Here is a 21,592-nt window from a genome sequence, read left to right as displayed (position 1 = left end):
CGCCAAATTAACGTGAGGGATTAACGCCAACCTCTAAAGAGGTAAAGAAAACCAACCGCTCAGAGTGCCGGTCACACGCGCCTCACTGAGGTCACACGCACAGAGCGTCGTGGCTGCGAAGGTACTGACTGATCCTGCGCAGATGCAGGCATTTGCAGACCATTACCTGCGCTGCGCCAACATGAGCCACCCCTAACATGTGAGCAGTGTAGTAATGCCGTGCAGTGTGCCGCCTGCGCGCACATGCGCACAGAACATGAAATGGGTCGGTGGGATTCAGTTGTTATGGCTTCATCATCCAGACGGGATTTTTAATGTGTGGGGTTACAGTTGGAGCTACTGCGATGTTATATGGAAGTTAAAATACTCAAATGGAGAGGCACATAGTTTAGTGCTCTGCAATACTTATCCTCTTTAATGCAGATTCTCTGTCACAGTGAGCATAGACCTGCTGTCACATGTAAGCGAATACTAGAATGGCATGAACAGCATATAATAGCCTGCCTCTTGTGTCGATATGTATATGATGTATGCTGTGTATGCAAGATAATTTGGATGGCAAGTATGGAGCGTAATCCAGATATATAAATGTCTGTGAAATGCCTATGGAAAAGAACAAAATTTGGTTGCTGATATTGGTTCATGTAAAAGAATGGTTTTACCTGTTTCCTTGTTTCAGTGCTACAGAGGTCATTGTTAATAAATGATAATTAGGCTAATATTTAACAAAGCCAGGGTATGATAGCTTATTGTGATTGTTTGTCTGTTTTTGTTCATGCAGTGAGGGTGGTACTGCCATATACCGTAAAACCACTGACCCATTTAAAGTAAGCCTCCAGAAGTAAGCTGTCCCTGAGCCTTGACTGTTACACACTGCTGCTATATATACAACATACGTGACAAATGGCAGCTTCAGCTGTGTGCTATTAAAAGCACACAAAATCCCTGTGCACTGGCTGGTGGAGCTGCTGTTTCATAGCTGGAGGAGGACCTAGTGGGTAAGATTCCAATCACTGATACCTTCAACACAGGACAAACAAGCTGAAACTCTCGCATCAAGATCACACATCTAACTTATGCTTTCTGTAAGTTGCACAGAGCAAATTATTTCTGCAGTATGTTGGTGCATCTGTGCATTGTTATGTTCCAGTCAAGTTGCATGTTGGGCTATGCTGGAATGGAAGTTTTCTGTCTCCTTTGCTATCAAAGGCAAATAAGGTTATTGTGGCACTGCTTGCAAAGTGTTATGCTTCATTCTGCCCATTATTGCTGGAAACTATTTTGTTTGTGTCTCAGTGGAAGTAAATTAATATCTGGAATTTGCAGTTTGGAATATATATGGAATATATTTGGAAGAATATATTTAGCACATTTCTAAACACAAAAACTGTACATGGTGTGGATACGCTTGGGGTGAGGAGAGTTCATACACATGCTCTTGTGAGACATATTCCACGGTATTACTGGATATCAAACAAGGTACTATGGTTTGCAGTTTGTGTAGTTTAGAAAGTAAATGTATACACTTCATGCATGTATATAAATCTGTCCTCCACAGATTCCAACATTTAGAGTTCTTAATCTTGTTTCAATTTACCACTGTACTGAATCTTTGTAAATATGCTGCATTTCTTTTATTCTGTTTTCATTACAAAAATTATGGATTTGACTAATGACTGATGACTGATACTATTCTCTGTAGATAATGAAGATTTAAATTTTCCAACACTATGGATCTGGAAAACAGTGTGGTAGGAATCCGATGAATTTATGCAATGGCGCACTGAAACATTGATATGATCCATAGTAGCATTTCAGAGAGTTTTTAGAGTGTTTTTTCACATTCTGTTGTGTCATATCTTGCAGAAGACAGGCATGAGCACAGTTTTGCTGGTGCCTGCTGTGGCAGTGATCACAGCCGGAATATTTTATCTGTACGGTGCGATACTCCAACTTCTGAGCAAAGCAACCGTTCGAAACAAAGTAGTACTGATAACAGATTCGTTATCAGCACTTGGCAAAGGTAATTCCTTTTTTATTTGCATTTTTGAGAGTGCGTTTTTGGGACTGCAACTCATTTTTAGCAGGATTCTTTTTCGCTGGCCCTATGCTGTTCCTCTGTCTTTTTTAGAGTGCGCCAAGCTCTTCCACAGGGGAGGTGCCCGGCTGATCCTTTGTGGGAAGAACTGGGAAAAGTTGGAGTCACTTTCAGAGCAGCTGATGAATGGCTCTGACCGTACTTTAGTAAGTAATAGTTGGTTCTGATAGTTTGACCCCAATTCAAGAGTTGGTAATTCCACTAGTACAAATGTGGAAGTAGAGTCATTAGCGTTACAGCCCTACAGCCTTGGTCTGTATAATGACTAAACCAGAGTATTACTTAGCAATTAACTTGCCCCTTGTGGTAATAAAGACCTATACAGTAATGTAGACATCACTAAGTCTACAACATGTCCACATGCTCAGCTTTAAAATATTGAAGTAATAATCTGTTGAATCTATCTGTTCAATCAAATATTCCCAGACATTCCCACCAAAGCTAATGGAGTTAGACTTCAGTGACGTGGAGACAATGCCTGACGTGGTGTCAGATGTGCTGGATGCCTATGGCTGCCTGGATGTGCTTATCTTCAACAGCAGTGTGAAAGTGAAGGCACCCGTGCAGTCCCTGTCTCTGGAGCTGGACAAGACGGTCATGGACGCCAACTATTTTGGGCCCATCACACTGGCCAAAGGCATGATATGAGCTCCAAGAACAGATCTTGCATCATCTGCATCACATTGGCCACGTATGTTGATTAAGACCAGGGTTCCCTTCTGTAACATGTCTTCTGATCCCAGGAGTCCTGCCCTCTATGATATCCAGAAGGGCTGGTCACATGGTTCTGGTGAACAGCATCCAGGGGAAACTGGCTGTGCCTTTCCGCACCAGTTGTGAGTTTGGCTAACACTCTCCAGTATGATTGCTTCATTTTCACTTTCTCTGTCACATACTGTCTGGATCCCAAAAGCTCTTCCTTTTCATTGCAGTGTTCTGATTAGTGTAAACTGAGATGCAATAATTAAGAAACAATAAAGAGAGCCTTTAGTAGAACTTTATGATATTTAGCATACAAATCTTGGATACTGAACCTCAAAAGTAACTGTAAAACCACTGCAAGCATTGGTTTAGGTAAAGCATAGCATTTATGTAATTATTAGGTAATTATAATGTTTTTTCAAATGTTTCAGAATAAGAGTGTTTTAGTCCTTACAGTGTGAATGGCACTGCATGGTTAAAGCAAAGATGATTTGCATTCTTTGTCTGGGACACCTATCCTTTCAGATGCTGCCTCAAAACATGCGATCCAGGCCTTCTTCGACTGCCTGAGGGCTGAAGTCCAGGAGTACGGCATCTCCATTAGCACCGTCAGCCACACCTTCATTAAAGCCACGACCTCACCCCACCCGACCCCGAAAACAAACTCTATCTGGTCTGGTAAGTCCACTTCACCATCAAGTTATAACACTAAAAACACCTGATTCACCCTTTACCTGAATTACCCTTCACTTAATTTACCCTTTTGATTTGTGTGTGGTCCGTTCTCCCATTCCATCACCCTTACCCCTTCCCGACGTGCCCACTTGGGTCAAATGGGTCCTCCTTGGACACTCCAGCCTTCACCAGACAGAAACATCATGGCATTTCACCGGAGGAGATGGCCAGTGAACTTCTGAAAACTCTGAGCAGCAAAAAGAGTGAGGTCATCATGGCACACTCTGTCTCTAAAGCAGCCATCTATGCCAGGTCTCTCCTCCCCAACTTCTTCTTCTCTGTAATGGCTGCAGGAGTGAGGAGTGGTACACCTACTAAGTATGAGCACTGAGGGAAAATTGCCTTGTTTGAAAGTTTTGAGAACAAATTGTATTTGTCATAATAATTTGCTGAAATTTGTACAAATTGTGGTACAATTATAATGATTCAGTGGACAGTTTAATTTGTACAATTCCCAGTTATTGTATTTTTAATACAAAGACCTGTTGGTAAGTCAGATTTAAAAAGTAGAATAAGGTACTACAATTCCCTTTGTATAAAATTGATTATATCAGAGATCATTAAAACCTTGAAAATAATAAATCAACGCTTGATCATTTTGCATTATACACGTTTTTTGTTTGATTGAGAACGTTTTTGGCAGGGGAACATAACTCGCGGCTCGAAGTCCACACGGCTACTGTCTCAAATAAATAACAAAATGATGTATGAGTTCAATATACCACAAATTCAATGAGACGTTCACATTTAATAAAAAAGCGAAAGAGTGCCACCTAGTGATTACTTTCAATCATTTGAATCGTTCTCCAACCTATTCCCATGGTTTTCTCTTGATTGTCTGTCGCCAAAACCCGAGGCAACATAAAACCGAAACACAACGGTTATAAGCAGAACCTTATTTTAAAGCTTGTCTTCTCAATCAAAGAACCAAGTACGAGTAAAAAGAAATGAAATGAGAAAAAGAATAGAAAACGAAATGAAAATGAACCTTTTTGCAGCCCAGTTAGGGAAAGGGAATTTGACACATTTTCCAACATCCCGAGCAGCGTTTTCCAACATACAGCCGATACAGCTGTCTGCTTGAAGAGAAATTCATGACATGAACAGGCTGCATTAAAACTAGCAGATTCTCAGTAGGTACTAAAACAGTATCTGGTGAATCACAGCTCTGCAACACTGCACTGAGAAGTTTAGTTTTAGTTTTACCAGGAACAGTTTCCAAATCTATATGTAAATGCAGGTTTTAATATATATATATATATATATATATATATATATATATATATATATATATATATATATATATATATATATATGAACAAATGCTTCTCCTAATGAAGCTGAATAAACGAAAATATTTGTAATACTTTGATGCAAGATATTTCTTGTAAGTAACTAAGTAACTAATGTTATATAATATTTTTGTAGTGTACTATATGATAATAATTGCGTGGAGAAGTCTATAAACCTGTAATGTAAATATTTGTGTCTCTCTGTTGTGTGTGTGTGTGTGTGTGTGTGTGTGTGTGTGTGTGTGTGTGTGTGTGTGTGTGTGAAACAAACCCTTGTTAAAAATAAGTTATGCGCCCCTGATTTGTGAAGTTACTACGCCACCTGGTGGCAGTTTGCTTAATTTATTTGAACGTTCTCGTGAATGTGCTTCTAGAAGACGGCGAAAGCCTACTCAAGGTCAGGTGTTAAATTACATTCACGAGCTAACTTCCTACATACAAATATGGGACTGCACAGACCGCTGTCGCAAAACAACTTTTGTATATGCATTCTTTCGCTAATACAATTTAGAATGTCGAAGTCTCCTTTTTGTGCTTTGAACAACGAACCATATCGCGTGATTCACGACAGACAACGGCGGTGTTTCACCGTCAGACTGGAACACGAAGGTGACCTGAATTATTATATATGTATTTTTTGTGGACGTCTCGTAGACACTCATAGTAAAATAAATCTATTTTAAAATCGCCATTTTCCCTCATTGCTTGTGATCTTCTGCAGGTACCGTGGACAGCGCGATGCTAAAATACACGTATAAGAACGACGGTCACGTTCACTTACTGTCAACTGTGGTTCCAGGGCCCTTCAGAGGTAAAGGTGTAGCAGCACATCTAGCAAAGGTGAAGTCTATTTTAGTTAAGGTTTAACTATTTCTCACTTGTCCAGTGATCCTGGGGTATGGTTAAGTGTGAACCGTGTGTAAGTAAGCATCTCTTTCCCTTCCACAGGCAGCACTGGACTTTGTGATTGAAGAAAGATTAAAAGCCAGCATCTCATGTTGGTATATTAAAAAATATGTGGATGAGAATCCACTTCATAGATACCAAGAACACACTGAAGATTAGTTTTACATAGAGTTGAACACACTGAAGATTAGTTTTACATAGAGTTGAACACACTGAAGATTGGTTTTACATACAGTTGAACACACTGAAGATTAGTTTTATATAGAGTTGCCAGGCATCCGCTTTTAGGCCTGCTTTTTTGTTCCCCGTCCTCTCTGGCTGTATGCCTGGGCAGACACCTACCTGTCATCCTGAATTGCTGGTTGCTTTTCATTGATCAATATTATTTTGGCATGTTACTGGGTCACATACATGTCAAAGCAAATACATTGTATCTCGTTGGTTTAACAGATTCAGTTCTCAGTGGTCAGCACATGCTTTCCTATTGGAGAATGGAAAAGATGTCACTGCACACTATGTAAATACTACAAGTAGGTGCTAAGTTTGGTGAGTAAAATATGTATGTTACAGATTTCTAGATCAAGTCAAATTTATAGATCCCTAATGAGCGAGCCAGAGGCAACAGTGTCACAGGAAAATTCCATGGTCAGATTAAGGAAGAAACCTTGGGAAGGTCAAGACTCAAGAGGGAATCCACCCTCCTTGAATGGCCCAGCTAATAAACAGTCCATGCTTGATTACATTATCTTCAGTCCAAGTAGCCACTTCAGTATAGATGTGGGATTTATGGTTACGCATTGTGGGCATGTGACGTGTGATCAAGGGATGAAAACCACAGACAAAAGTATCTGTCCGAAAATCAGACAACTTTTAAGGTCCCTGCAGAAAATGTCGAATATAAGTGTAGCCACAAACTCTGTGCTACTCAGGTCATGGGGTGGGTGGAAAGCCACTCCACGAAGCCCCTCCACTCATTTCATTTTACTCTCATATATCTCGTGTGGGGTCGTTAATGATGCCAACTAGCAGATATTTAAGGAAACAATGTAAGGAGCTATGCAAACTTTGCCTTAATACTAATCCCAGTCTTCAGAACTAACATTAACCCTAACCTGGATTAAAATGGCATAAACATCATTTGCTTATTGTTTGAAAGTGATACGTGTTCATATGTGTATATAAATATAGATGGGGTGCCTTTTTAAACAGAAGTAATCCCAGTCATGGTATAAGTGTTACTATGAATAAAAATAAGTCTTTGTCCAAAAAGCCCTACAAATACAAATTCATTTATTCCATTAAACTATAATCTATAGTCTTGCAGCCATAATAAATAATTAATTAATGCATTAATTAATTTATCAGCATTAATTAATCAGCATTAACATAATATTATAATTTTTATAGTTTGTAGATGCCATGCTTGGGGATTTTCACACACAGACCATTCACATATATTCCACATTCACATAAATTCCCACTGTTTTCTTCATGGCATTGGTGCTGTCCTGGTCTTAAGCTCCTCCCCTTCCCCTGCACCCCAGTCCCCCAGGAGGCTTCCATTGAGAGTACACTATGTGGAAATTGGCTGCCAATTCTCATCAGTGTGTGAGTGATTGTAAAAGCTAATATATATCTGTAAAATGTCCTTGACTATTAGAAAGGTGCTATATAAATGTAAATATTAATAATAATAATCACCATCATCATCATTGTAGCTTGTGTGTTCGGTGACGGCAGGACCTCAAAGTGCATTAACATACCCATTATGTTGTACAAATAACAGCTTATAAAGACTCTACATTTTATCTGATATACCAGTCATGACTGATGCAGTTACATCAATTCACATAAATGTCATAGTAAATTTAAGCATTGCCATGAAATAATTAATTATAAGTGTTGTCAGCACTGCTGATTAGGAATCGTTTTTGCAAAGAAGATAATGTAGGTAAAGTTTTACTATTACTCCCAGCATTTTAAAAAAATAAATACATCACCCCAAAACTGCTGCTGTGTCTGGCATGAGTATGGCACTGACCGGTGAGTACGGACCTGACCACTGACCACTGTACTGACCAGTAAGCACGGTACTGACCATTGAGTACTATACTGACTAGTCAGTGAGTATTGTACTAAACTGAGCACTTTATTGACCAGTGAGTATAGTATTGACCAGTGAGTATGGTACTGACCAGAGAGCATGATACTGGCCAGTTATGGTACTGACCAGTGAGCATAGTACCAAGCAGTAAGTATGGTACTGACCACCTGCTCCTAGTGATTATTCCTTATTGGCAGCATTAGCATTTTTGGGTGAAGTATGCCTGTAATTATTTATATTCTCACTAGGTTCCCATTCTGTAGCTTCAAAATTCTTATTAAAATTCTAGAGTCACTAAGAGGCAGGGCCTTTTCTGACTCTTGCCCTCCGGACCCACTGTCCTGCGTTAGGAACTCTCACGGAAGCCCTCACAGGCGTTCGAGCTGATGGAACGCCGACTCTTATGATGGAATGCTGTGGAACCATCCATAGTGAGGACTTGGGAACTTTTCCGGCTTGGATCTCGTCCACAAAGGTCTCCACCTTGTCAAATTTCTCTGTGAGTTTTGCCAGGTTCTCCTTCAAAGTGTTGAACTGCTTGTAGAGATCACTCAATGCTTCAGACAGTGGCTGTATCCTAAACATATCGTTGCAGAAATGGCAAAATGTAAAAACTTCTACAGTTGTAGGTACCATGCCATGTCATGTCAGGGGCTACATAAGTCAGAGTATACAGTTTTCTTTCTCATGGGCATGGCAACATTAGTTTAATAAGACTTTATCAACTGGTAGCATGTCTGCGACATACATATCCACATGACACACACACAAACACACTGCTATTTTCTGCATGAACTATTTACATGCAAGAAACTATCCACAGGACAAAAAGGTCTACTGGCCCTGGTAAAGCAGTCCATCAACATAACTTCACTGTATCCATGAGAAAGTATTGAGTCTAATTTTGCTGAATAAACAGTTGACTCCTAGCAAACCATGGATACACTTTCTTACTTGATTAAACAGCTAATAAACAGACACCATACTACTAAAATAGGGCTGACATGCTTTCATTGTTTCATTGTGTTTTCACTGTTAATTCTGCTGTACAACCAGTCACTTACCGGACATATTCAGGTAAGACAGATGCATAGTCATTGACTAGCAGATCCTTCACCTGGTACATAATAGCATATTTCCAGTTGTCCAGGACCTGGGTCAGGTTGGAGCAAACCTTGTTGTTTGCTTTGTCTGTAAAGAGTGAGCAGGTCAATGTCTGAACTTAGCTGCTGGCTATTCAAGCCAACTATACCAACCATTTTCAGTTTCAGTACATGATTAATCACACTGAACTTTAAACTGGGGTTCAGTGACTACTAGCATGGCCAGCAGGATTTGTGACAGTCATTTCATCTGCTGCATTTTGTATAAATATACTATGAAATGGTTTTCTTATAACTGATCACTTTCGATAAGAAAACGAAGCTACACATCTGCTGCTTAATGAACAACTACAGAAAAGTGCTGTTTTAGACCTCGCCCAGAACTTTAAAACACTCCTGCTGCACCACATTAGAGTCCGAGTGTGGCACCGAAGCATTGCAGAACACAGGAGTGAGAGATGCTACAGAATGCTTCAACATGCCATCCTAGCTGACTGCCCAACTGTTACGTGTGTCACAAGAGCTTTTACCTCTATGCTCCAGTGTTTCCTGGCTCCACCTTTTCTGAGCAGCACACAGTGAGACCAGCGTCAGCAGAGCCAGAGCCTTCCTTATCTCCATAGTCATCGTCGCTAGCAAAACAACAATGATGTCATTTAACATCTCACACATGCAGTCAGAACAAACTCTATAGCTACTGATCTAAACAGCCTAGAGAGAAAAGGAGCTTTCATGCTGGATTTTCTGACCAAACACTGTAAAGGGAGTCTGATAAAGAAGTTCGGTGATTTGTCTTGTAATCAGATATCTGGAGCTCATTTCTGTGCGATGCACTAGTATCATAGATTTTTTTTCTGCAGAATTCTTGAAGCATGTGTTGGACTCTCTGTAAACCTGCCTTATCAGCTTAATCATATAGTTATCCCTGTTAGTACTATAATCAGACAACGGGTTGCAATCAAATACCTGGCTGTTGATTGGTTTGTGTTCCTCTGGTTCCTGATATCCAAGCCTTAGACTGATCCAGCTGTGTGGTTACATTGAGGAAACATGTCAAGTCTACTGCCTTATATCAGTATCCAAAGCCACAGAAGCCAAAGCCATCCCTCAGTCTGCTCCCGCCTCTAGAGAGAGAGAGAGAGAGAGAGAGAGAGAGAGAGACATAGAGAGAGAAACAGATAGTTACAGAGAGAGGGACAAGAGACAGGTAGAGAGGGACAAAGAGAGAGAAAAAGAGAAACAGAGGGACAGAGAGAAACAGAAGGATAGAGAGAAAAACAGAGAGACTGAAAAACAAGTTAGACAGTGAACAGAGAGAGAGAAAGTGAAAAGTTGGGGTTTAAAATACTGATGCAGAATTACAGAATGCAGAATTGTGCATACTGTGTAGATACTACAATGTATTGTTTTAGGTTAACAGAAATCTATAAGCAGTCAAATTAAAATACAAATTAAGATTAAAATATAAATCTGGTTTAAATGAATTTATAGTCACAAAAAATCTTGTTTATAACATATCTAAGACGTTACCCAATCATTAGTCATTCATGTTTTAAGTTATTGGTCAAACTTCAAAATTTATAATGAGCAAAGTAAGCATTGAGATAGTTGGCCATTCAAGTGGTGAGGCTGTTGTTTAATGGTTCCACACTGTGCCTCATTACTCTTGTCAGCAGCATTGCTGCAACCTGCCCAAAAATATCTCCCCATTGCCTGGAGGTGGGGCCTAGCCAAGTAACCCAACCAAGAACGTCTCACCGCTGGCTGGAGGTGGGGCCTGACTGACTAATTCAACCAAGAACAATTCACTGGTGGCTGCAGGCGGGGCCTGACTGACTAACTCACCCAAAAACGTCTTACCGCTGGCTGGAGGCAGAGCCTGACTGACTAAGCCACCCCAGAATGTCTCACCATTGGAGACACACCTCTCTCGGCAGCTCCCCGAGATACGGCGCCGCTCCAGGGCAGAGGCGTCTGAAGTAACAGCTTTGCTCCAGCGTGGCATTCTTGTTTCCCACTGTAATGGTCTGCTGAACATCTGGACTCTTTGAAGCAGCCACCACCACACTCCGTAACGAAGGCAACCAAGAGCTATGGTAAACCAAGACCTATGCACCCCTCACGTGCTCTGCAGCCACATCAAAATATATAATCAGGATATTTTTATTCAGGCAGTCGAAAGAGCAATAGGTTACATCGATGTCTGGCCTGGATTAAAACGCATGTGCTAGACAGACGGGACCTGGACAGTTCATGAAGAAGAGACTGAATGGCTGAGTGTAGAGCTGTTATAGAGGGGGGGAGGGGTGTGTATTTTGTATGTGTATATTTTGCCCAAGTGCTTGGCACATTATACTGTGTTTGGGTGTATTAATGGCACCATTCATATTAATGATTGATTTTTTGGCATCTCATATAGTGAAGACTCAATTTGTTGGCACAAGAAACATGATTCATAAAGTGAAGCTGAAATAGAAACAAGTGTTTTGCTTTGAAACAGGTTCCGCTTGGCTTTGTACAGATGTGTACTTTTGGAGCCTAAATTACGTAATGTTAATGCTCTGAACGTGCATTGGATCTGTTCTGGATGCTATTAATCCCACAGGAGGTGAGCTGTAGAAAAGATTTGTGAAAAACCATTGTGCTTATGCAATTCAGCACAGGAAATAACATTTCCAGTTGTTGTTTTATTCGAAAAAAAAGAAACATTCTAAAAACATTCCGTTTTTTCTCTGTTATAAATATATTATAGTAATTTATTTCAAGGATCCATAAAACTGCAAGTTTTCAGTGTCTTGGCAGCTCAACAACAGGCAAATATTCCAGTACAAAATTTACTTAAACACTTTAAAATTTGTTTTAAAACCAGATGTCTGGCACCATTTAAAACTTGATAAAGTTGTTTTAATGATGTAATCCAATCAAACTTTATAATCAGGCAAGGTGTATTAGACAAAATAAAATCTCATTGTCAGTGTCACAAAAGTCAGTTTTCCTGTAATTCTGATCTCATCACCACGTCCTAATTTTGGGTTCTTGGCTCAAAAATGTTAGTGTTTCTAAGTAGTGTTGCTAAGGTGATAGAAACAAGTTTACATGCAGCTGCAGCTAAATGACCTCCACTAGCATCTAGTGTGGCAAACACAAGTGTTGTTGATGGAGCTGCTCCTGTTGTCAACTTTGAAAGCAGTAATGGAAAACATGGAACTTTTGGCAACACATAGCCATAACTCACACATTACAGGATAAGCCATGATGTAACACAATAAACTGAACCCAGACGCTCGCAGATAAGAGCAGACAAATTAGATTTATTCAGACAGGGATAATCCAGCACCATAGTAGCTAAACACGTGTAGGTCAGAATCTAGAGGGTACCCCAAAAAAATGGGACAAGCACAGGGGAAATGAGATATTAGTCCAAAGTATACGAAACCAAAGAGCAGTCAGAGAAAGTGAACAAACTGGAGTGAGAACAGGCAGAGACATTGACCAGAAGTTAAAACAGGTCAGTAACCAGAGAGAAACACAGGAAACATTCAGTACACATGGACAATACATGGCACTACTGCACAGTGGGTAAGTGGAAACAGAAACAGACAGGTTAAATAGGCAGACACAAATAGGGAACAGATGGAAATATTCAATAATCAGGGGATGCAGATTGAAGGAGTTGGCTGCAACTGGTCAAAACAGGTAGAGTAATGAAGCTGATGGGGAAGGTAGTCAAAGGCAGGGAGTGACATGACTCAGCGTTACAGGCGTGAGAAAAAATATTAGGGGACACATTATGTGATAAAGTACAGTATGAAGAATGACCTTAATGACAGGCTATAAAACTAGCAAACAGTTGTAATCTCATTTAAGTCTAACAAGACAGAAGATGACAGGGATGATGTAGAATGGCTTACAAATATAAAGCCTAAAGTGAATTTATAAGAATATAAATAACATTGCATTTGGCTTGATTTGGCTGACTAGCCACTCAGCTGTATAAAAGTTGTACAGATATAAACAATGGCAAAACACAGGATATGGGTTTATGTGTGAAGGTGATCTCCTAAATCCTTAAAGGACCAAAGCTATGTAGAGTTTGAGGAATAAATGAGCCAGTGTAACTGTGAAGACTAAGTGATAAGACATATACCTAAAGAAGGGTTTACAAATGATGAAAAGGATGCAGTATCTACATTTACATTTATGGCATTTAGCTGACGTTTTTATCCAAAGCGACTTACAATTATAACTGAGTACAACCTGATCAATTGAGGGTTAAGAGCCTTGCTCAGGGGCAACTTGGCAGTGTTGAGGTTTGAACCAGCAACCTTCCGATTACAAGTATCTAGAGTTATAATCAGTGATAAAGAAGATGTAGAATCTACCAGCATTTTTATGGGCCTGATAATGTCATTGTTATTGTTTAGAGTTAATGCTTATTCAAGACTGAATGCCAACTGAATACCTGTATCTGGATACTATATCTGTAACTGGGCCCTGTATCTACAAACTGTTTCCTGGTATCTGAGTATGGTATCTGTATCTTGGTCCTCTGTCTATCTGGATAGTAAATTTGTATCCAGGTACTCTTCTCTTTATCTGAGAGCATGACTCTTAATTAGTCCACGTGACCTGTATAAACTGTGAATGATCTCAGAGATATGTGCACAAGACACGACTCCTGTATGTGTTTATCCATTTTGAGGCAGACTATCTCTTATTCCAGGATGTTCATCCAATCTAGAAATCACACTGGACATTAATCATCCTAACTCAAGGTAACAGTACAGTGCCTGTTATTTCAGTTGATGTCTAATTTTCTGGCGAGGAGTCTCACACCTGAGGCAGAACTGGAGAGGAGCTCTGGGTGAAGAATGATCTAACACAGAGGGCCAGGGCCAAACCCAGGGGTCATGGCTCTCACACCATAGTTTCTTACCCCAATGTCCACCCTAGTCCCGCCCACACCAGGCTCAACAAGGTTCCCACTGGGCTAGGGGTTCTCCACAGAGCAGATCGGCCCAGGACCCTGGAAAGGATGACGGCATACTCAAGCTGCGGATGCCAGCGAGAAGGAAAATCAGCTCCACGTCCACAGTTTTGCAGTTAGCTGTCTCTCCATTCTCCAACGTAGAAGGTTCAGCAGGAGTAAAGATCTCTGTATTAGTCCTGTAATCCCCCTTTTTCCATGGAGAGATTACCCGAAAAAGGTTCTAACTGCAGAAACTACAGAGATGGTTTGTATGTGCTAAGATTCAATTTGTTCCAAGTCATCAAGTCTGTCCCATCGGCTCAAAACCATGTTTGAATAAGAAATAAGAAAAAAAGAAGTTAGACCTTTATAGAAGAAATCATTAATGTGTGGGAGAAGTGATAACAGTGATAATACCAATAGAGGAGCTTGATGTGCATTCTCCACACAGACACTATTAAATCGGACATAGTCCTATTGAACTGGTTTTATGATCCATAATTAAGATCATGGTTAACAAGGAACCAAAACATGGCCTGAATGTAGCAGTAAAGTGATACCATTCAAAAATCACAATTAGTCTTATGGTAATTAACATTACTATAGTTAGTCTTACTGTAATTAGCACTATATTCTGACCTCATTATGGACTTGTTATTTAGCTGATGAGGTGTGTGGTAAGCATATGCAAGGCAGGAGTCATCTGCTACATGACAGCAACTCAACAGGGCAGTAGACCATATCAAATCTTAAAGAGAATTGCATGAATAATTTGGTGATAGTGCAAAGAATGCCTTGGTACAGAGGAAAGCACCCTAAGCTTGAGCACAAGAAAGTGAAAGAAAAATGTGGAGATTTTATTTCAGCGCCAGCAACATAAAAAAGGCTCTGAATTACGAGGAGATGAGAGACGTTCCAGACCCTGAGCTTCAGTGCAGGAAGTTCACACTCCTCTGGAGAGGCAGGTGAACTAATTACTGTCAGATTGATTCTCTCCTTTTTTCCTCTCTCTGTCTATGTATTGGGGTGTGTGTGTGTGTGTGTGTGTGTGTGTGCTTGCATATGCATGTATTCAAGATAGTAAAAGACATATGCAAAGCTTTGCTGTGAGTTCTTCTATTTTTTCCTGTGGAAAAAAAAAGGAATGTTAAATAGTTATTCCATGGAATGTACATAATGAATATTTTTGGCATATTTCTCGCAGTTTAGCACCTGACCTGGTGCGTCAGTGAAGTGAATCAAGGTTAATATGATCAAATTACTCTGCTACTTTGCCAGAAGCAGCATGTGGATTTCATTTGTGTGAGTAAAACGGGGAGGGGGGGGATGGTAGCTTTCCACACAAAAGCCAAATTAACTGTGTAATTCTGTTTTTTTGACTGATAAAATCATGCTCTTGATGTGTGTATTCCCTAAATATTTTCGAAAGGTAGTGAAGTTCACTAAAGTCCTACTTGGAATGTGTGAATGAGGTACCCACTAAAGGAATGAGGCCACACCAACATCACGCTCTTATAGGGCAGACTGCAGGTGTTACTGTAAAAAGCTTTAATTAGTGGAACTGGTGTTAATTTTAAAAGGCCGGATCTTAATTTTAATTTAAAAGATGAGGACAGAGCTTAATTTTTAAAGATTAGGACTTTATCTTTTAAACATTAGGAGTTTTGTTATAAAAGTTTAGAACTGAGGTATATTTTTAAAAGGTTATTACTGAGTTTTATTTTGAATGATTAGGTGTCAGTTTTGTCCTAAAGGTTATGACTGAGTTTCATTTTAAAAGGTTAGGTTTGAGTTTTATTTTAAATGGTTACAAATGAGTTATGTTTTTAAATGTTATGACTTTTATTTTAAAGATTAGTACAGAGTTTTGCTTCAAAACGTTAGAACTAACGGCAACACCGCTATGTTTATTTACTTCCTGATTTTGTTTCCATTACTTGTTATTGCCTTCACATGTATCTTGTTAGCTAAATCTTTGTATTTAAACCCCATGTTTGTATTCAGTCTTCACAAAGTCTCGTCCACTTGTGTTATGTTTCTGAGCTGTTTGTTATCGTGTCTATTTCTTCTGGTTTATTGGATCACCGCATGTTTCATTGGCTTACCCTATTTGCCTGTTCCCTGTCTGTTCTGGTTGCTTCATGGACTGCTCTTCTGGATTTTGACCTGCACAAGTATATTTGGATTACGACTGTGGACTAATTGTATTCTCCATTAAACTGCATTCACCATACTGCGTGTGACTCCATCTCTGTTCACACTCAGAACATTACAACTAAGAACTGTCAAACACAGACAGCCTTTACTGCATGCCTGAGCTCATGGCTCTGTGTCTGAGTGTAGTTCATGGATATTTTTTGTTGCTGGTTCATTTTCTAGTGTTCCTTTGTGGACACTTTGACAGTGCTGTCAAATTTAACCTTGTATTTACCAAGATGTTTTACACCTCACATGACCATTCATGCCTCTTATCCAAACCTACATACAATTATGGACAGAAGGACAGAAGAAGGACACTTAAGAGGGTTCAGGGGTTCTGACTATATGATGAATGCTTCATATGGTGCAGAGTCCATTTGCCTCAGTGCTGTTCAGCTGGGTGAAGAAGTGCTGTTCCTGTTGGAAGAGAATCCAGTCCTGCAAGTTCTGCTAATTTCATAGAGGATTCCTCTCAGCTCGGGGTGTGACAGATTTACTGGTGCGACTTCAGAGTTCATTGTTGTCTGGAATTTTACTCTCCACTGTTGCCAAAGTGGGCTGTACATCCAGAAGCTGATAAATCAGCACTGGTCTACTAACAGAGATGAAATATAGGATAAACTACAACACTTTTAACAATCTTAGCTTAACACATGACACTCTTAGCTCTTACAAAGTCAGGTCTTACAGAAATCTGAAATCTAGTCTCGGAGTCATTACCTTTACATTATTGCATAGTTTACAATAAGTCAGCCCTCAAGAAACATTTACCAATAACTAATGCACTCTAATTATTGAAACAGGTCTGATAATACATCATATTATTGAATGTTTTAATAGACTGAAAAATTCCTTGTTTTTGCTGAGATTCGCATCATATTGCACCTTGAATTCTTTGAAGCATTACAATGTGCATATTGTTACTCTGTAACACACTGTCATGCATTTTGTTAGATGGGTCTGCCCAACCTCTTTAGACCTTGTTATCACCACCACCAGGCTCATACACACACACACACACACACACACACACACACACACACTCTAATCCCAGCAGTGTGACTCTCACATGACGGGGCAGCATCCCTGCTTCCAGCTAAATGTTCTCCATTCAGTTCGGGTGCTGTGTTTGGGGCGTCTCTCGTGACTTTCTCTGCCTCTCTGCCTCTTTCTCACCTTTGCAGTTTGGCTCAATCTGCTGCGTTCCAAGCATCCATCGTGAACATATTTGCCTCTTTCTTGCTTGCCTTTGCAGTCAGCTGGCATCTCTCCCTAACCGCCTTAGTCGGTGAAGAGTCTCCAAACAATATGAGATGGGCCGTTTTTCACTTTCAAGGTTTCCTTTCCTATGGGAGCAGAGAACAAGCAAACAGGATGATGAGAGCAGACCACTCATACAAAGGGTAAGATATCTTCTGTCTCTGGTTATCAGCCAATGTTCTGCTTGGTTCGCTTCGGCCATCTTATCTTAAAGTTGAGGACGGTTACCTTATTCTTGCATAAGAATATAGAAATGAATCAAAGTGGGGTTGAAAGAAATGAATCATTAACGGTTGTTTTATTTTCTTCACATTGCCATGGGAACCTTCAGAAGGACACCTCTGCTCCTCCAAACCTGGACACAGATGACAGTACAGAGGGCAAAACTGAGTCAAGTTCCTCCAATCATAGGGAGCGAAGCAGACACCCCTCCTGGATGTTTCTCAGCCAGTCCACCCGCCACCACCAACCCTGCGGTCCCAGCGATTGCCTTCTGAAATACGTCCTGGTCACCACCAACCTGCTCTTCTGGGCACTGGGCCTGTGTGTCCTCGGCCTGGGGCTCTGGGGTCTGCTAGAGAAGGAGTCCCTCACCCAGGAGAGGCTCGAGAGCCTGGGCACGGACCCCATGTTGACACTGGCCACCAGTGGCCTGGCGCTCACCCTGTTGTGTCTGGTGGGCTGTGCTGGAGCCCTGCGGGAGAACAGCTGCCTAATGCGTACCTTCTGTACCGCCCTGCTCGCTGTGCTTGCTTCTCAGGTGCTGGCTATCATCGTGGCCTATGGCCTGCAAGATTGGATCACAGGCGTGCTGCGTGCCGCCATGCTAGGAGCCGTTGCCCGCTACCAGGACGACACAGACCTCAGGTTCATCATAGACGAGATTCAGGTGGGACTTCAATGCTGCGGGGCGGAAAACTATCAAGACTGGGAGATCAACAGGTGAGGCATTGGTGATTAAATATTGTATAAAATGGGAGTGGTGATTAAATATGGATTAAACAGAATATCAGAAACAGTCGACTGTGCGAGATGAGACTACAGCAGCACAAAACTGAACAGAAAAGAGCTGATGTAATGCACTGTCCTTCTTCCAGAAGGCAACACTCCAAGCCTTGTGTAACCATTTATGTAAGCTTCACACATTGTGAAAACAGTACCCTTAGTGCCCTGATTTCCTACTCTAATAAACTTTGATAGACAGCATAATGTTATGGAGCCATGACAATGTCAAAACTATAGGCCGCAAAAACACAAGATGAAAAACATAAATCTTCGGGTTTTAACATTTTGTCTTTTATCATTCTCAAATGTTTTCTTTCTCAAACCTATGCCAACTGTCTGCATTCCTCTTCGTCCACCATCCTTGTCTTCTGGAGAAGGCTTTTCATAGAGTGTGGTCAGTCACAAAACCAGGAGCCATCAATAGCATTTGCTGACAGAACTCCCATGAGCCAGACCCAAACTGTCAAAAGCACCCCCTTGTCAAAACTCCAGCACAAAGCAACCTAAAGTAATGTACTTGGCGCATGAGGACAACTGTCAAACCAAGAAACAAAAAACATTTGCGAATGGAAAAAGACCATATATTACGATAAACGTGCACACAATTATTCTATATGTGCTGGCTCGTGAGTCAGATATCTACACACGAGAAATATTCAAACTTTTTATACAGGCCTATAGGTTAATATTTTTAACACTTTTTGTTTTTGCACCCTCTAGTTTTAAAATCGTCATTGCTCCATAACATTATGCTGTCTATTAGATTGTATTAGAGTAGCAAACCATATAATGTAAACTTAATATAATGTAAACCCACAATGCGATCAGTCTTGTGTCTGAATGCTGTCCCATGTTTTGTGTCTGAAAGCCAGTCTCTTTTACCCCAACAGTTACTTCAACTGCACAGCCCCTGGCATGTGGGCGTGCAGCGTGCCCCCATCCTGCTGTGTGGACCCACTGGAGAACGGCAGCGTGTGGAACTCACAGTGTGGGGCGGGCGCCCGCCGGCTGGACGAACTCACTGCCCACAGGGTAGTCTTCCTGGGGGGCTGCCTGGGCGCTGTCTCCCGCTGGATAGAGCACCACTCCGGCCTCATAGGCACGGTGGCCATCACCCTGCTGGCACTCCAGATTCTCATGCTGCTCTTTACCGCAAGCCTGCTCAACAGGATCCAGTGGAACAAGGTCTCATTGGGCCACTGGACAGACCAACCTTAACATTATGGACACCTGTTAACTGCAAAACAAACGTTCCAGATTTCAGGACACTTTACTACTGGGGCAGTTTGTTATATTATTTAAAGGCTTTTACTGTACGTCATTATTATTTCTGCAGTTAGCCATGTATTCAGAGTACTACTCCCACTAAGTAATGTTAGGAACCCCAAGTGGTTATCTATGGTCAGGGGTGGTTAGTAACGGAACACATGCAATTGCGTAATCATGATAGGATAAAGATATCTATTTTGATAAGGTTACAGAAAAAGGCTGCAATTACATTACTGGTTCATTTTAAAAATATGTTAAGGATAACATTACAATGAAAACAAGAATGACTCCTTTTTCTTTCTGATTTTATTTATTCCCCTTTTAAATGTTTTTAATCGGCTGAATGGTTCCCGTGACAGCAGTAGCCTGCATTTATTTAAATGTGTAAAGTATGTACCATGTGTTTTTTCTTAGCCATGATGCATGTTTGGTATTTTTTTCCCATTTGCTTCCAATATGTAAATGGAACCAAATGTGTATTTGTGAGATCTTTCTGGTGAAGTTCATGTCTCTTTGCTTTCATTAACGCACAACACAGTTTGAGTGAAAATAGTTTTTTTTCCCACTATCAGCATGAGATTTGTTTTTCGTGAACACAATATGTTTCCTATGAGTCATAATGAAAAAACTTTCTTTTGTTTAGTTGACGATAAATCACATATTACTCGGATTACAATCAGATGAGCTTACTTTAACTACAGTAACCATACTTCCTTTTTTCCTCTTTTTGTGACTTAAATATGTGTGTGTCCGAGATTTCTAACATTTCTGAAATGTCCAGGATCTGGCTTTCCTTTCATGTTGACATTTCCTGTCTACTGTAGTCATACACTGTGGGGCTGTTTTGACCATTCGTTAAAGGTCCTGCCTTCTCGCAGCCAACAGCAACCTGCACCCAACCATTGGTCAGACTACTTCTGAGCGCACTTGTGTGTGTGTGTAGCTGCTTCACAGAAACATATGGCCAAACACGATACATGTTACTTTCTAGTTTACAGGCTATATGATTTTATGATGCCTGTCAGTGATGCTCTGAGAATTATTTTTTGTCCGTATACAGTATTCATGTCTCCTTCCGCTCAGACCCCATTACCTACACTTCGAATAAATGGCTTTTTAGGCCTGTAAATCTTAAAAAACAGTCATTAAAATAAATCTGAAAGAATTATAGAGGTGAATGTGAAGTTGCAAGAGTTTGCATGGAAAATCTGTATTAGACTTGATTCTCACATGTGGATGGATTTATGCCCTCTTACAACGTCATGTTCTAAAACGAATCGCACACAAACATCTAAAACAGATTGATCTTCGGGAAAGTATACGTGGCAGAACTACAGAACTACTGAAAAGTGTCTAGTAAAGTAGTGGATTTTTATGACAATTCATTTTCATTTATTCTGTGATCATAATATATATATATATATATATATATATATATGTTTTATTATTTATTTATTTGTTTGTTTTTTTACTATATTTATAGGTTTTTAAAAATGTAGCCTATTTTATTTATAAGGAACAGCTCTGACTGGAGAGGAATAAGATTATCTAGCCACAATCTTATTCCACTGTGTGTATAATACATACTACATTCACTGTGAACAAGCGAATGGTGCGATTTGTTTTGCTTTTATTTCTGCTTTTTCTTTTGGGTAAAAAAACATAATGGATAAGAATTCATCTTGAAGACTTTCATCCCACCAAATTCTGTTAAATTTGGTTACACATATATTTAGAGTATAGTATTAGAATGCAGAAATGATTAACTGCTCAGATAGGCTTGAAAATAAAGCAAAACCAAATCAGTGGAGCAGCTACATAGGGACCACTTGCATAAGTCCTCCCCTTCCCCTTCCTCGAAAGTGACACACATATGTCTGTATAAGGACTATCAAACAATGTTAAAACAAGAACCATTCTTGATTAATTGTATATCTAAACAGATTTAAA

The 21,592-nt window shown here is 40.2% G+C and overlaps 4 protein-coding genes across 7 annotated transcripts; 3 read left to right on the top strand and 1 right to left on the bottom strand.

Annotated features, from left to right (window-relative positions):
- Positions 1-244: 244 nt before the first annotated feature.
- Positions 245-4,131, top strand: dhrs7ca (dehydrogenase/reductase (SDR family) member 7Ca). 4 transcript variants are annotated; one of them, XM_027000301.2, is made up of 10 exons: positions 246-460; positions 782-1,085; positions 1,327-1,479; positions 1,703-1,751; positions 1,867-2,023; positions 2,132-2,244; positions 2,525-2,735; positions 2,842-2,934; positions 3,326-3,478; positions 3,658-4,131. In XM_027000301.2, the coding sequence occupies exons 4-10, from the start codon at positions 1,731-1,733 to the stop codon at positions 3,864-3,866; spliced, it is 957 nt and encodes a 318-aa protein (XP_026856102.2). In that variant the 5' UTR covers positions 246-460; positions 782-1,085; positions 1,327-1,479; positions 1,703-1,730; the 3' UTR covers positions 3,867-4,131. The 4 variants fall into 4 exon arrangements, with proteins under 4 accessions (XP_026856103.2, XP_026856102.2, XP_026856101.2 ...); XM_027000300.2 differs by lacking the exon at positions 1,327-1,479 and having other exon boundaries at positions 782-998; XM_027000298.2 differs by lacking the exon at positions 1,327-1,479.
- A 1,111-nt stretch (positions 4,132-5,242) lies between these two features.
- Positions 5,243-7,878, top strand: LOC113571392 (protein NATD1-like). The gene is made up of 4 exons (XM_027000295.2): positions 5,243-5,436; positions 5,549-5,667; positions 5,776-5,824; positions 6,184-7,878. The coding sequence occupies exons 1-4, from the start codon at positions 5,271-5,273 to the stop codon at positions 6,252-6,254; spliced, it is 405 nt and encodes a 134-aa protein (XP_026856096.2). The 5' UTR covers positions 5,243-5,270; the 3' UTR covers positions 6,255-7,878.
- Positions 7,526-10,005, bottom strand: si:dkey-282h22.5 (uncharacterized protein LOC107988040 homolog). Its single transcript, XM_035525740.1, has 4 exons — positions 9,907-10,005; positions 9,471-9,572; positions 8,902-9,028; positions 7,526-8,414 (listed from the first exon to the last, which is right to left on the bottom strand). The coding sequence occupies exons 2-4, from the start codon at positions 9,565-9,567 to the stop codon at positions 8,132-8,134; spliced, it is 507 nt and encodes a 168-aa protein (XP_035381633.1). The 5' UTR covers positions 9,568-9,572; positions 9,907-10,005; the 3' UTR covers positions 7,526-8,131.
- An 880-nt stretch (positions 10,006-10,885) lies between these two features.
- LOC113571432 (tetraspanin-10) lies at positions 10,886-20,316 on the top strand. The gene is made up of 4 exons (XM_027000370.2): positions 10,886-11,036; positions 17,364-17,511; positions 17,700-18,310; positions 19,264-20,316. The coding sequence occupies exons 2-4, from the start codon at positions 17,422-17,424 to the stop codon at positions 19,589-19,591; spliced, it is 1,029 nt and encodes a 342-aa protein (XP_026856171.2). The 5' UTR covers positions 10,886-11,036; positions 17,364-17,421; the 3' UTR covers positions 19,592-20,316.
- The last annotated feature ends 1,276 nt before the right edge of the window (positions 20,317-21,592 follow it).

Source organism: Electrophorus electricus, chromosome 1, assembly GCF_013358815.1.
Source record: "Electrophorus electricus isolate fEleEle1 chromosome 1, fEleEle1.pri, whole genome shotgun sequence".
Classification (NCBI taxonomy): Eukaryota; Metazoa; Chordata; class Actinopteri; order Gymnotiformes; family Gymnotidae; genus Electrophorus; species Electrophorus electricus.
Note: the sequence above shows the minus strand (reverse complement) of the source record. Positions and strands in the feature narration are given on the sequence as shown.